Source organism: Citrus clementina, unplaced genomic scaffold (genome assembly GCF_000493195.1).
Source record: "Citrus clementina cultivar Clemenules unplaced genomic scaffold, Citrus_clementina_v1.0 scaffold_3, whole genome shotgun sequence".
Classification (NCBI taxonomy): domain Eukaryota; kingdom Viridiplantae; phylum Streptophyta; class Magnoliopsida; order Sapindales; family Rutaceae; genus Citrus; species Citrus x clementina.
Window position 1 is genome coordinate 49,265,829 of NW_006262339.1, and position 13,352 is coordinate 49,279,180.

General features: G+C 36.0%; 3 protein-coding genes across 11 annotated transcripts; 2 read left to right on the forward strand and 1 right to left on the reverse strand.

Moving 5' to 3' along the window:
* The first annotated feature begins 636 nt into the window (after positions 1-636).
* Positions 637-3,884, forward strand: LOC112100235. Its single transcript, XM_024189013.1, has 4 exons — positions 637-931; positions 2,567-2,662; positions 3,058-3,153; positions 3,603-3,884. Exons 1-4 carry the CDS (start codon positions 854-856, stop codon positions 3,714-3,716), a joined length of 384 nt encoding a protein of 127 aa, XP_024044781.1. The 5' UTR covers positions 637-853; the 3' UTR covers positions 3,717-3,884.
* Positions 3,885-5,849: 1,965 nt separating this feature from the next.
* Positions 5,850-10,828, forward strand: LOC18045966. Of its 7 annotated transcripts, XM_024188370.1 has the most exons (6): positions 5,850-6,055; positions 6,816-6,913; positions 7,719-7,825; positions 8,154-8,255; positions 9,648-9,711; positions 10,128-10,828. In XM_024188370.1, the coding sequence occupies exons 4-6, from the start codon at positions 8,212-8,214 to the stop codon at positions 10,608-10,610; spliced, it is 591 nt and encodes a 196-aa protein (XP_024044138.1). In that variant the 5' UTR covers positions 5,850-6,055; positions 6,816-6,913; positions 7,719-7,825; positions 8,154-8,211; the 3' UTR covers positions 10,611-10,828. The 7 variants fall into 7 exon arrangements, with proteins under 7 accessions (XP_024044138.1, XP_024044141.1, XP_024044137.1 ...); XM_024188373.1 differs by lacking the exon at positions 7,719-7,825; XM_024188369.1 differs by lacking the exon at positions 6,816-6,913 and having other exon boundaries at positions 7,589-7,825.
* Positions 10,829-11,305: 477 nt separating this feature from the next.
* Positions 11,306-12,614, reverse strand: LOC18045967 (elicitor-responsive protein 3). 3 transcript variants are annotated; one of them, XM_024188376.1, is made up of 5 exons: positions 12,491-12,614; positions 12,033-12,098; positions 11,813-11,933; positions 11,602-11,716; positions 11,306-11,445 (listed from the first exon to the last, which is right to left on the reverse strand). In XM_024188376.1, exons 1-5 carry the CDS (start codon positions 12,555-12,557, stop codon positions 11,422-11,424), a joined length of 393 nt encoding a protein of 130 aa, XP_024044144.1. In that variant the 5' UTR covers positions 12,558-12,614; the 3' UTR covers positions 11,306-11,421. The 3 variants fall into 3 exon arrangements, with proteins under 3 accessions (XP_024044144.1, XP_024044145.1, XP_024044143.1); XM_024188377.1 differs by having other exon boundaries at positions 11,813-11,888; positions 12,033-12,101; XM_024188375.1 differs by having other exon boundaries at positions 12,033-12,101.
* Between the last annotated feature and the right edge of the window lie 738 nt (positions 12,615-13,352).

The following is a 13,352-nucleotide window of genomic DNA, read 5'->3' on the forward strand; positions in this document are numbered from 1 at the left end:
CTCTGAGCCATAAACAGGTAATTCTTCACATGATAAATGTAACATAGGGGTTAATGTATTATTGAAGTTTATTTTGTAGAAATATCAAACAAATAATTGATGCATATCTGTTGATAATCTTGCATAAATAGATAAATAATTCAATATCTAGTGACGATTTCTAGAATTATGACGACAAATTTTATTTCCTTTCTCATTTATTTTTGAGAATACACTCACTTTCGGCTCTTTTAGTATAATCTCGTCGAGTAATTAATTATTCGGTTAACTATCTGATAGAACTGAATGAGCTGTCAAGGGGTTGCCATATATCACGTTAGTGAATTGAACTATTCCCCAGAAGCAACGTCGTTCGAAAAATATTTGTTTCTGCTCCCGGTGAAACAAGGTCGTTTCATAAAGATTCCGTTGCTTAGCGGTAAAATGACATCGTTTGAGGACACAACTGACCTTTTTCAAATCCTGTATTGTAACGGCTGCTTTTTCAAGTCTCATTGCTCGTCGAAACCACCTGGGTACAAAGTAAATTCAAAACAGAACCTCACAAAACCAAAACCGCTGGCTCTCCTCATATGGTAGTACAACTCATCAGCCATTACTCTATTTTGTCTGATTTTGCAATTTCACTCGAGCACAACACAGCAAAACGTAACTGAACTTAGAAAGAACCAATTTTTGCATCATCTTTTTGCTGTGAACTTCCACGTTTTGCAAACTCACAGAAAATGCCAACACGTGGTTCCCCAGGAATCATTTCTCCTCCACTGCTCTCTCTTTTAAACCCTTGTTCTTATCGCAAGCTCACTTGCATACAGCTTCAGTCTTACACAGTCGGTTTTCATTTCTCCTAACAATGGCTGATGAACAGAACCCATCCGATGCTTTGCCTAATGGATGGATTGCTGTCATCGAAGAAGGTGATACGGTGAAAGTAATTCAACTAACCTCTCAACTATATGCCAACTTATCTATATTGTTGAATGCATTGCTTCAAACAGTTTTTGTGGTAGTCTTTTTTCAAATCTGTTGTTTCTCCTCTTAGTTTCACTTTTAGTTGAGTGTTATGCAAGCTACTGCAGTTAAATTTCACTTGCTGCCGATAGAGTAGTTTGAGATCTTTGTGTCAAGGTTTGCATACATGTTACAGCTTAATATTTGTTAAATCACTATTTTGTCACTGCAGGTTAGTGATTGCAAATAAGGAAAAGGTTGTATCTTTGAAGGAGGGAACAAAATTGACAGCATATCAGCTGAAGTTTATGTTCTTAAGTCCATAAGCCATATTAAGGGGACTAGCTAGTCAAATTAGTTGCTCTTGTAAAGTGCTGGTAGACATGAGACAGGAATCTATCTTGGATAAGAAGATCTGGGTCATTTAAGTCATGATTTAGATCTTTGGCGACGCAAGTTAAAAGCTGGTCTTAAAATAGCACATATTTTGTTGCTTAATCATGAGCATGTTCTGAGATTTTCCAATTATAGATATTTAAATTTGGAAATAGACGACAAACAATTTTTGTCGTCTGTTGAATGCCATGATTATCTTTGGTTAAAGAGATTCTGCTGGTGTCTTGTTATTTAAATTGAGATTAGCGTGCTGATGGTTGGGGTATGATAATTTTGGTGTCCGCAGGGATAGTTTAATTAAAGGGAACCTGTAGTGAGTCCATTGTCGAGCTAACAGTATGCATGGATTCACTCATCCAGTAAAAACAAGTGTTCAGTCAGAGTTACTGCATTGGGTGTACTTGTTGGTAGTATCCGAGCATATTCGTTTCCTTAATTGTTTACCAGCACCGATGTAGGCATCAGGATTAAGGATTCACAGTGCTTTGTTGTTCTCCTAGCTGAACATTAAATTCAATCTGAAAGCTTAAAACCTTTTAGGAAAACTATCATTCAGCATTTGGATGTAATTGGCTTGCCTAGTAAAGATTGCCTATTTCCGAGAACCATTATTGAGTGTTACTGTGACCAGCTATCAAGATTTTAGCTTGTAAATCAATGTGAGATCTCCAGCCCTTTCCTGCATACGTGCATACCTTTTTCCAAACAAAAGCAATATATATCCCCGACATGAAGTCCTTGCTCTTACCCTGTGATGATTGAGTGACCTTCTACTGTATAGTAGAGGTTTCATCATTCTGTCAAAGATTTTCACTCAAATAGGGTATTAAACTAGCCTCTGCATCTTTATATCAGGTACTTGCAAGGGCAAAGGTTTAAGTTTCTATGCATGAGTATAATTCTGGGTGGATATAGCAATGGGTTAATGTAACAGCAATACTAAAGTGTTCGATAACTTAAAACGCTTAAACTTTGTTGTTTCGCCAAAGTCTTAATAGACTAATAATTGAGTTTAGCTAAAGTGTAGTATAGAATGTAGAAATGTACCTTTCTCAGGTTGTTTAGAGTTTGATGTGAATTGATAAGCCATTTTCCAATTTCTCATTTTCACTTTACTAGACATAACAGCACATGAACCTGGAAAAAATTTTGGAAAGTTGGAAATTCATTTATATTTTAACAGAGTAGAAAATAACCCTTTTTATTGTGACTGCTGTAGTCATTCACCAATATTGAGACACATCAAACATTTAACACAAGAGAGGAGCTGAACCGTTATGTTGCATATGCAAGCCGAGCAAACCTTCCTCAAAGGGTCAGTTTTAACTCCTTAATCTTTCCTCTTCTTCTGTATGAATTATTTTACTTAATCTATTAATTACTGATCATCATGTGATGCAAAATATTACTATAGGGATTACCTAGGTTGGTAAACAAAAGTTGAAGAAACCAATGGATTGTTTTGAGCTTTTGGGAAATTGCTGCAGAATCTAGCATTTTGGCATTTGACGATGCTGTGTGGTTTTACACAAACACACTGCAATTTTTCTTCATATTTTGCGACCCTTTCTTCTTATATTTTTATTAAAGTTTAACACTATCAATGAAACTCCTATTAAGACTCCTTTTTTTTTTTTTCATGATCTCTTTCCTTTTTTATTCATCCAGTGATTCTCATTTCATTTATCTTTCTCCGTTAAAAATTAATAGGTGGACTGTAACCAACCAGTGGAAGTGCGTTGCACTCGATGCTGGTGCACTGGACACACTGCTCCGGAATGTAATTGCTCTGATAGACTCATTAAGGTAAACTTTTGGTTGTCTTGCAATGAGTAATGTTCTAATGAGCGATAGAGAGTGTCACGTGCATTATCTTGTTATTATATAGTTTTAACGGATCAATATCATTTCCTGATATGATCATGTTCTGAGTAAATAATTCAATTGCTGATTAGTAGTTAATAAATAAAAAAATAAAAAAAAATAAATCTTATCCCTACACTATCACTAAAAGACACATGATAGACGATGTTTAAAAACTCAATAGAGTTTATATCAAAAGAGGATTTTATTCCAACTTTAACATCATTTAAAAATAGTCACATAATTTTATCACGTGTCCAGATGCTCACCATATGGTGGATAGAGTGCTCACTAAAGCATATATTTCGTCTCATAATTCACAAACTTCTCTTAACATTTGCTAAAAATAATGATAGCTAATGCCATTAACTTGTTATTTATTGAACTTTCAGATCTATAATGAAATGTTGTTTGGACGCGCAAATGAAAAAGTTAGGAAGTGCAAGCGCTGTGGCCGAGGGGGGCATAACATCCGCAATTGCCATGGACCTATATTCAAAAGCTGAACTCCAAGTTTCAATTTATGTGCGTTTGTCTCCCAACTTTGAGCTTCTGAACTCTGAACATTAATATGGATGCTTTTGTGTTCACCTTTGACCTTCAGTTGTTTCTGTTAAGACTTTTTTATGGTTGATGTTTTAGCAGCTAGATGACGTCAATGCAGCGCGCGCGTTTTAACGGTCAAGAATAAGGGTATTTGTGTCATAATGTATAAATTATTGGAACTTTTATCTTAGTATTTAGAAGGAAAAATAATTTCGAATTGCGAAAAAATTGTCGTTTGCGAATTGCGCCGCCCCCGGGGGCATAAACACGATGTCGTTTTGATTGAGGGAGGCTGTGGCCGTAGTGAAGAAACAGCGTAACAACTTTTTCGTGCCTTTGGTCTATGTTTGGTTCCCGAGAAAACGGTGGAATTTTATGTTATATAAACGAAAAAAAAATAAAATCTCGCAGATTGCTTCGGTTGTTTTTTCAAACTAGTTCATAAAAATAACATCCTTTAACTTTAACATAATGAAGCATCAAACCCAGTAGTTTCTTGTTTGTTTTATGTATTAGTTCACTTGCAAATGAATGTTTTAGAGCGTGATATTTTTCCATCTCTTGTAGTACCTCATAGGCCATGGCAGTGGAATGATTATTCCTTGCGAACATGCCTGTATTAGTCGGATATCTCAATCGCAACTAGATTCCCGGCGGGCCCTGCATCTTTTTACATCTCTTTATAGAAGGTTTTTACGGTGACATCAAATTCATAGATATGAAATACTTCCAGTCTAATTTTATCTGTCACATTGGCAAAATTTTACGATAAATTATGTGTACTTAGCGTCTACTTTTTAGATTTTCCATACTCTTATCTTTGCTACTATACATTGTTAAATTCCATCTAAACACACACTGACTGGGATTTTGCTAGCTCGTCTGCAATGTTCATAGTGTCTTGAAACTGGCAAGGAAAAATAATAATAATAATAATAGAAGAGGAACCACAAAATGGGAACCGGGCTGATGGAAAGTAAAAGGTGTTCAAGAGCCTACATTTCTTCAAGCAGCAGGATAATTGAGCGTTGAATCACGTCAATGGGTGGAAAGAAATCACAGATAGAAAACACTTGATCACAATATCAAATGCCTTTTCAAATTAGATTGTTCAGTTTTTTCTTAGTTTTGCATTAAGAAAACGAGAGGAAGAGAACAGTCAGTTAAAAGTTTATGTGTTGGATCGATTTTTTTATATGCCAAGGTTGGGAAGTTGATTTTAAATCAACTTCCCAAAACCGTATCGAACGTACATGGTAACTACTTAAGCAGTTACCATGTGCGGGACGGGTGGGTCGCCCATCGTCCAACACAGGTGTTAAAAAAGAGAAAGATGGTCTGGAGTAAAGGCTACTAAGAGTTGCTTGAACTTCTTGATGATTTATTTCCTTGAGATTTTCAAATAAGTTGAGATCATAAATCAATTCTTTTCCTCTATTCCCTTTTCAGTTATGAGATTTTCCAATTTAAGATATTTAATTTTTGCAGTAGACAACAGAATAACATTTGTTACCGTCTGTTGAATGGCACGATTATGTTTATTTAAGGAGATTCTTCTGGTGCCTTCTTATTTATTTAGAGGTTAAATAACGTAGTATAAAGGTTTCACCAACTTATTAAAGCTTATTCTCTAAATAAATCTTGGCACTTTTACACCAAATACATACAAGGACAAAGGATTAAGATACTTTGCACGAGTACAATGCTAAATTCCTCTAGTAATGCGAACTTAAACCTATGATCAAATACCAAACTTTGATCAGTTTCAGTTTTTACTGTTGAATTTTTTCTCCCAGTTTTAAGCTTCTTAATTCTGAACATGTATATGCTTTAAGCTTTCAATTTTAGCTATTTATGTTAACACTTTCCAAGTTAATTGTGATTTATAATTATTCATCGTTTGATGGTTATTGATTTATGATTATTATGTTAATGTTTTGGTACTTAATAGCTAGATTATCATTTTCATATATGAGCGCGCCAGTTAAGTGTTAACTCTTCAAAACATAAGGGTATTTTTGTCATCTACCAACATTTTTGGAGCTATTTATCTTAACGGCCCTCAGTTTGTGCTCCCTTTGAAAAGATAAGGAGCTATTAAAGGAAAAACAAAACTGCGAGTTGTTAGAATTTGGCAATTTGGGCTTTCCGCCCTCTCACAGGCGGCAAAAACACGGTGTCGTTTGACTGAGCGGGAAGCTATGGCGGTATTTACGGTGACACCGAAGAAACGGTCTAACAACTTTTTCGCGTCTTTGATTTACGTTTGGCTGCCGAGAAAACGGTGGAAGAAGTAAAGGTTCTCTCGATCGCTCCGGTTATTTCAAAGTGCCATAATGAAACATTTCTAGTTTGTTTTTAGTATTATTCTACTTGCAAGTTAATGTTTAGAACTTGATTTTCTTTCCTCTTGTATTACCTCCCAAAAGCGTTACAGAAAGTGTTTCAAAGATATTTGCTTTTAGAAATTAATTAATTTTGTTTAATTATTTTAACTATTTAGCTGGCTTTTCTTTCCAATTGCTAGAAGACCGTTTTGTTTATTATCTTTTGTGTTTGTATGTTCCCCAGAGGCTTTTAAATGGAGAGGATATAAATTTGTTACCTTAGTTATTAATTCATATTGTACTGAGATAAATTGGAGAGCTATTATATGTTTTAGTGCATCTGCAATGTGTTTAATTGGAAAGTAATTTTACTGAAATGGCATAACCGAGGGCTAAGTCGAGACACCTGATCAGTTTGACTTATGGTTTATGAACGTTTCATGAAAGAAAGGCTTAGCTTGTGCAGTTTTCTTCCGTCTTGCTAATTGTTGAATAGTTGTATCTTGTTCTTTCAACTGATTTCCAGGCAGACACTGAATGCGCGTCATCATTGACAAATGAAAATATTTGTTGCACAGTTAGATCTTGAAACAATGGAGTAGAAAAGGAAAGCACTTACCTGTGGGAAGCTTTCCATGTCCTCTTGTAGAAACTGTTGTTTGAATTGCATTTGTTCTTTGATGTTGTGTTCTTAAATGCATTATGCCCTAATGTATTCCTATCTCTCGTTAGGTTAGGGCCGGGGGCCTGGTTGCTAGCTCTAGAGACTCTAAAAACTGAACAAACACCTTTAGTTTTGGGAAGTCTTTTTACCAAGCAAATCGCATCAAGTAAGTGAGATGGAAACTTGTCTTGAAACTTGAACAACCTTCTGGAAGTTCCTTGCCTTTTGCTCCAGGGCCATACATTTCTTTGTTAAATTTTATTACCATTAAAATGGGAAAAGTGGGTGACAATTGGGGGAGGGGCTGGCAAGTCCTTATAGCTGCCACTTCATGTGCTGGCTTGCTTTGGAATTGTAGGGATCAACACTGTAATAGCCTTTACTTTCCTGATTACAGGTTCATTGTTCATTGAAAAGCTTTTTCATGTAAATGTCAGTGAACAATCTGACTATTGAGGGTCTTCCACTTCCTTTTGATAATTGAATGTTTGTTATTGATGTTGATTACCTTTTTGGGGACAAAAAATGAGACTGCTTCTTTCAGCTATGCTGTGCTTGTAGAGAAGGTAGTCTACCTTGCATAACTTAAGGTGACTTGGATTTTATTATTCTTTACTATGGAGTGGCTCTTAGTTCTTTGTGCATTTTTTATCATCACAGAAAAACTTACCAATTTCAATTAGCTATTCTATTCCCTTAAAAAAGGTTAGCTATTTTGTTTTGTTTCGTTTGCTTATCACTGCACGCACAATAAATGTAAAAGAAAATATTTACTAACTAAAAGGGTTGATTAGCAAATAAGAAGAATTAGTTTCCTGATTTATCATTGGGCACGTTTTAGGTCTCCAGTGTTAACACGCGGAGATAATGGGAACATGTGGCGTTAGAGGCAGCTTATGTGTCTTATGCATTGCCCTTATAATGCCTCGTTTGCATCGGAAAACCTAGTTTAAGCTGCTTTTCTCACACAGAGTTGAAGGAGAGATTTTCCAATATGGCAGACAAAAAATTATCAGGGCCGATTCCTGATGGCTGGAGCCTTGAGATCAAAAAGAAGAAAGATGGGTCTAAAGTTTTGGTAATTAAGCATTTAATCAATATATTTGTGATTGCTACTATGTAAATTATTTGCCTCCAGTGCTATCATAACACTTAATAGATTTTTTTTTTCAATGTTGTTGTTGTAGATTGATTTGACCTGATCAGTTTACCATTACTGTTCATTTTCAATTTTAACAATAATGATCAGGAGTAGCTCACTTAGCTGGTGTTGAAATTTTTTTTTTTTTTTTTTTTAATGTTGTTAGCCTACTTTCCTTCTTATGGTAGAATTAAACTTTTAAGAGAAAAAATAAAATAAGAGGGAATTTCGTTGACATGTTCCTTTGGAACTGTGGCTGTTGCAGTCCTAAATCTGCCCTGGAACAGGACAATGTTTTTCCTCCTATGAGGATATGATGCGATATGTCATCTATGCCAAAAACGCTGAGCTTCCCATCTTTGTGCCGGTAAGTATGAGCTTCTTTTGCTTTAATGTTTTTTATCTGTAATATTGTTTATTTTTTCTCAGCTTATGCCTAAAATTCGAATGTTAATATTAGGAATCACAAGGGATAGAATTTCAATATTGCTAAATGATATATGGAACCATATTGTACGTGCTAGTTATTTGCTTTTGTTGATTGCTTTCAAAAATTCAGTACTTGCTTTTGTTGATTGCTTTCAAAAATTCAGTACATATATTCGTCTTGGGCCAACTTAGCTTAGCCGGACTTAGTAATTATTGCAGTTTTTGCCCATCCTTCATACCATTAGACATTAGTATTTTCAATTGAACTGTTTTTGTTTTTGTAAATCTTGTTCAAAGCACTCGGTGCTCCAGACTTCTCTGACACTACCATTGTCATTCTCCCCTCCGGTTTATAAAGCCCCCTACCGTTAATAATATTTCACTAAGTGACAACATTTTCTATTCAAAATTTTTGTTAAAGTCCATTCGTTTTTCAACTATCAGATTTGTCTATAGAAAAAGACCAAATAGCCCTCCTAAAAGTGTATCAGCTCGTTTAACATTGCAACATCAGAGTGGTTGTGGTGGACTTTAAACATTAAAGGGGAAATGGTTAATTTTTGCCAAAGGTCAAAACCCTGGAAACTTGCCTCAGTTCAGGCTAAAGAGGGCTTTCTTTCTGGTAATAGTTGTAATTGGTCAGTATTCTTCTTCCTTTATTGCATATAATGTAGACGACATAGTTTGTAACTTCTGTTTGGCTAGTACTAGTTCAGCTCCTCCAAGTGACCTTGGCTTGTGTATTTGGGTTTTAAAAGTTAACCACCTTTTTGTTTCTCTTTTCAATAGAAGTCCTTATTCCTAATGAAATGCCATTTCTTATTCGAAAATTGTTCTCCCTGCTGAGTAGTTATAATTTTAAACTTCCGCTGTGGTTCCTTGAGTAGTTTCAATCAATATTTAAAATCGGAATAGCTGTGTGTAGTATTCTAGACCATGAAGATGGTGTTGCTTCTGCTGTATCAAAGATTTTCAACTCTGAAGTAGCCAACAAGGCAGAGATGGATGCCCTTGGTGAGATAGTTTGAGGAAGCCAGAGCAAGAAAGAAAAGCTGCTTTATGTCATGATGATCGTAAACCTTTTAGGGTCTAATTGTTGGGTTTGCTATGGATATGATATCACGATTTAACATTTTGGTTCTGATAAGGCCTCAACTCTTCCACAGTTACACCCTGTATCTCCTTTTGTAGATTTTATTATTATCATTTTCTTATTGTTGGTTTCCTTGTAAAATGCTATTCTTGTTGTAAATATAGTCTTCTGATTGGAGTAGTTATTTCCCTTTTTTCTTTTCCCTCCCTAATTTGTCCTTCATCTTCTCTCTTGTAGAACTTCCCATGGTGGCAGAGGAACCAAAATGCTGGCCAGAGCTCTGAGTCTGCTGATGATCAGAGTAAAATTCTTACCTTCATGACTATACTGAAAGGACTTTCATTTCCCCCGCTTTACAAGTACAATGACTGGGTGCAGAATTAGTGGTCACTCACCTGCAACCCTTTAAAAACTTGAATTACCTTGTGAAGATGATATTTCTTCTGATTCTGTAATATACCATCTAGTGATCTTACCACCCAGGCTGGCTATCACCTTACCAAAACAGCTCCACATGTATCATCAAATCTGTCTCACAATAAAACCTTGAGGGTACTTTTGAGCTGAGCATCGTGTCATTCATGTAAAAGAGTTTATAATTACTTGTAATGTCTCTCTCTAAAGTGTTGTTATTTGTTACTGTAGAAGATACATGCTGAAATTAATAACTCTTTAATTTAGATTTGTATGGCAGATAATTTGTTATGTGATGTTCAGCTACCCTCTCTTGCTGGTGCAGTTGAGCAAAACTTGGACTTAGACAAAGGCACTGATTTGGAGAAAAGTTTGGACTCGGTGAAGGGTGCTAATATTGAGAAATATTTGGACCCAGAGAAAGGCTCTGATATTGAGAAAAGTTTGATCTCGAAGAAAGGCACTGATGCCAAGAGCTTAGACTCGGAGAAAAGTGCGGATGCAGGAGAGAATCTGAAACCCCAGAATAATGCAAGTGACAACCTCTCAGCTCCTGCAGCAGACACCTTTACTCATGAACAACTGTTTTTTTTACAGCAGATACCCAATGTTCCTCCTGTGCCAGCAAGGTCCCATGGTGAAGAAAAATCTCCTCTGGTGGCAATCCCCCCTGCCATGATTCAAGAATTTGCCGCGGCAAACCCAAGGCCCAGGCCTGGGGCTTCCAAGCCTAGGCGCTTCCGTAGGTGGGGTCATAAGAAGAGTGCAGCAGGGAGATATAATTAAGTTTTCAGCCTCCAGTATAATAAATAAAGCACCGTAGAAGCGATAAACCTATGGCTGCTGTTGTTTGTGTCAAAAACCTGGTTATGCTTTCTTTCTGTTTTTAAGTTTATGTTTGCAGAAGTCTAAACTTCATAAAAGTCTTGCTGGCGGCCTCTAAAACTTTAGGAGGCTCTAAGGTTTTTATTTTTATAATCTACCTAAGAGGCTTTTTCTATGTACATGCTGATGCTTTACTGTTTTTTATGCTTCGCATAAAACTATCAGCAAACGGCCAGGGGAAACTTCGTGCTGTTTCTGCTTTTTCCAATTTTTAAGGGTAGCAGGTTTAAACAAGTTTCATTATCCGAGCAAGTTTTCTCTGGCAATCTGTCCTCCCGGCGAGACCGATGCTCAAGAACGTGGAACCAACGCAATCGATCATTAAGATGATTTTGGTTGTTTTATGTGGTGCCGATGGAGTGTTGTTGGAGAGTTTTTCCTTTGAGAAGCAAGTTCCTAAAGGTCACACGACATGCTTCTTGGCCTCTATTTTTAATTATAATGGCGGTGGTGAGACTGTGTTTGGTAGGGCTGGGCAAGCATATTAAAGTTAAGCTCCATCTTTGTGGCACATAGTTGCCTTGCACAGGGTGTCATTGGATAAGAGAGAATTCTCTTGGAGAAAATTAAACACAAATACGCAGAGGAAACCAATATTTCCAAACAAACACTTGATTCTTTGGTGAAAGAAAAACATCAAAATCCAAAACAAATTGTCATATTATGCAAGACGATTCTCCCCATCCACGACGACAACTCTGTTCTCCTCAGCTCAGTATGCCCCGTCGCCGTCTCTCTGCAACAAGGAACTGGGGTCATTGAGTAATGCAGGAGAGTATTTGCTTTGCTGAAATAATCTTCTTGTGATGCACGCATGAAAATTGCAAGTTGTAAAATTGTAATCTTCACAGTTTAACTATCTAAACTAAATTTCATGAAGTGGTGCGGTTACCTCGGGTGTGAAAGTAAGGCCAACTCTAATCTCCCCGCAGTACTCCTGGTTCTTAACAACATTGTAAGCAGTTGGAGGAAGGCTTCCTTCCATGAACAAAGGCTCTAATGAAATGCTGTAAGAAGTCATACTCACACCACAACTAATTAAGCTTAATTTGTTCGTGTACACTACTTTCTATATATATATAAAAAGGGAAAATACAACTGACGTTGCTTCTCCAAGATAATCGTCGTTGCTAAATGTATCCTTGTCCATGATTTTCAAAGTGAGTTCCGTAACATCACCTGTAATTGTAAACACGAAGGTCTCGTTCCATTCAGGTCCAGATCCTGTTCAGAATCAATCTTTCAAGGACGTGATCAATGGTCTTATGGCCTGATCGGAATTTGCTTACCAGAACTAAGTTGTCATAGTAGCAACAAACTAACCTGATCCGATACTGCTTTTCTGCTCCTGTGTCCGGCAAGTAAGAACGACATACGGATCTACACTACCTGCTAGAATGAAGAAAACTCGAACATTCATAACCAACTACATTAACAGATACAATCATAGATGATTCCATTATTAATTAAAAAGATATTTTCTGTCACCTAGAACAATATATATAAGATTACATGTGTTAACAAACAAACAAAGGGGTAAGGGTTGATAGTATTATTTGTCGATGTGATTTGATGAGATCGTTACAATGTTTATCGCTTAAATACAATCACTGCGTAAGTATTACTGCAGATGCGCAAAGTCAAAACCATCAGATCATAAAAAATTCTCATACAAATAAATATTTATGAATGTAAACGGAAAATAGATCTAATTCCTAGGAATAGCAAAAATAATTGGTCAATTAACAAAAGACCGTATAAATAGAGCAAAGGGATCGTACCGAGGAAATCAGAATCCTCGAGGCCTTTGCAGCCAACAAGAAGGACTTCAAGCGTTCCTCTTGGCATCTTTCGGTGATGTTCAGTTCAGGTGAAATTTGGTTGATTTGGTGGTCAGCTGTCTGATGTTCTGTTCTCCGTCACCCTCACCCACCATTTACTTATATATATATGTGTGTGTGTGTGTGTGTGTGTAACGGTCAACCTACCTGCTAATAACTGAGTCAGCTACAGTTGTAAAATGGTCAAATCTTTTTTTTTTTTTGGAATTATATTCAAAAAGAAGAAACTCTTTTAGAATTTCTTTAATTATTTTTATTTATATATTTTTCAAGATAGTATATCTTTTAATCCTGATGGATTTTTTTTTAGGAAACCATATCTATCCAATTTAGTGAAAATCTTAAATTACTAGAAACAGCACACCCCCCCCCCCCCCCCCCAAACCCCCAAAAAAAAATTTAACACCCAAACAATAGAATATTCTTTTCTGAGAGTAACGTTACAAATACAAAGTGAAGTACTACTATCTTAGTTAATAAATTAATGCAGAGATTTCGTAATAAAATTATATATCGTTTGACCCATAAATTGAAAATTTAGATTTTACACCATTTAAACTATTTTAGTCAAGTAATTTAACTTGAAATAAAAAATTTAATTCAATTACTTGATCTCATAGTAGAAAAACTCAGCCAATTACTTTTTCTGTTCACAAAAAAAAAAAAAAAAACGCATTGCATTTTTGTTCACTAACTAAAAATTAATTAAATGTATATTTTAAATACAAATGGACAATTATATGGGCTCACACTACCTAACGCTAAATTTTATTTGCGTTGGTCAATCCTAACATCTCATTCC

Coding starts and splice junctions, on each gene's coding strand:
- LOC18045967 (XM_024188375.1), bottom strand. CDS start 12,557: ATGCCAAGAGGAACGCTTGAAGTCCTTCTTGTTGGCTGCAAAGGCCTC. Junction 12,102..12,490: donor CGAGGATTCTGATTTCCTCG/GTACGATCCCTT, acceptor TCTTCATTCTAG/CAGGTAGTGTAGATCCGTAT. Junction 11,717..11,812: donor GATTATCTTGGAGAAGCAAC/GTCAGTTGTATT, acceptor GACTTCTTACAG/CATTTCATTAGAGCCTTTGT.
- LOC112100235 (XM_024189013.1), top strand. CDS start 854: ATGGCTGATGAACAGAACCCATCCGATGCTTTGCCTAATGGATGGATT. Junction 2,663..3,057: donor GAGCAAACCTTCCTCAAAGG/GTCAGTTTTAAC, acceptor AAAAATTAATAG/GTGGACTGTAACCAACCAGT. Junction 3,154..3,602: donor GCTCTGATAGACTCATTAAG/GTAAACTTTTGG, acceptor TTGAACTTTCAG/ATCTATAATGAAATGTTGTT.
- LOC18045966 (XM_024188370.1), top strand. CDS start 8,212: ATGTCATCTATGCCAAAAACGCTGAGCTTCCCATCTTTGTGCCG. Junction 8,256..9,647: donor AGCTTCCCATCTTTGTGCCG/GTAAGTATGAGC, acceptor TCTCTCTTGTAG/AACTTCCCATGGTGGCAGAG. Junction 9,712..10,127: donor TGAGTCTGCTGATGATCAGA/GTAAAATTCTTA, acceptor TGTGATGTTCAG/CTACCCTCTCTTGCTGGTGC.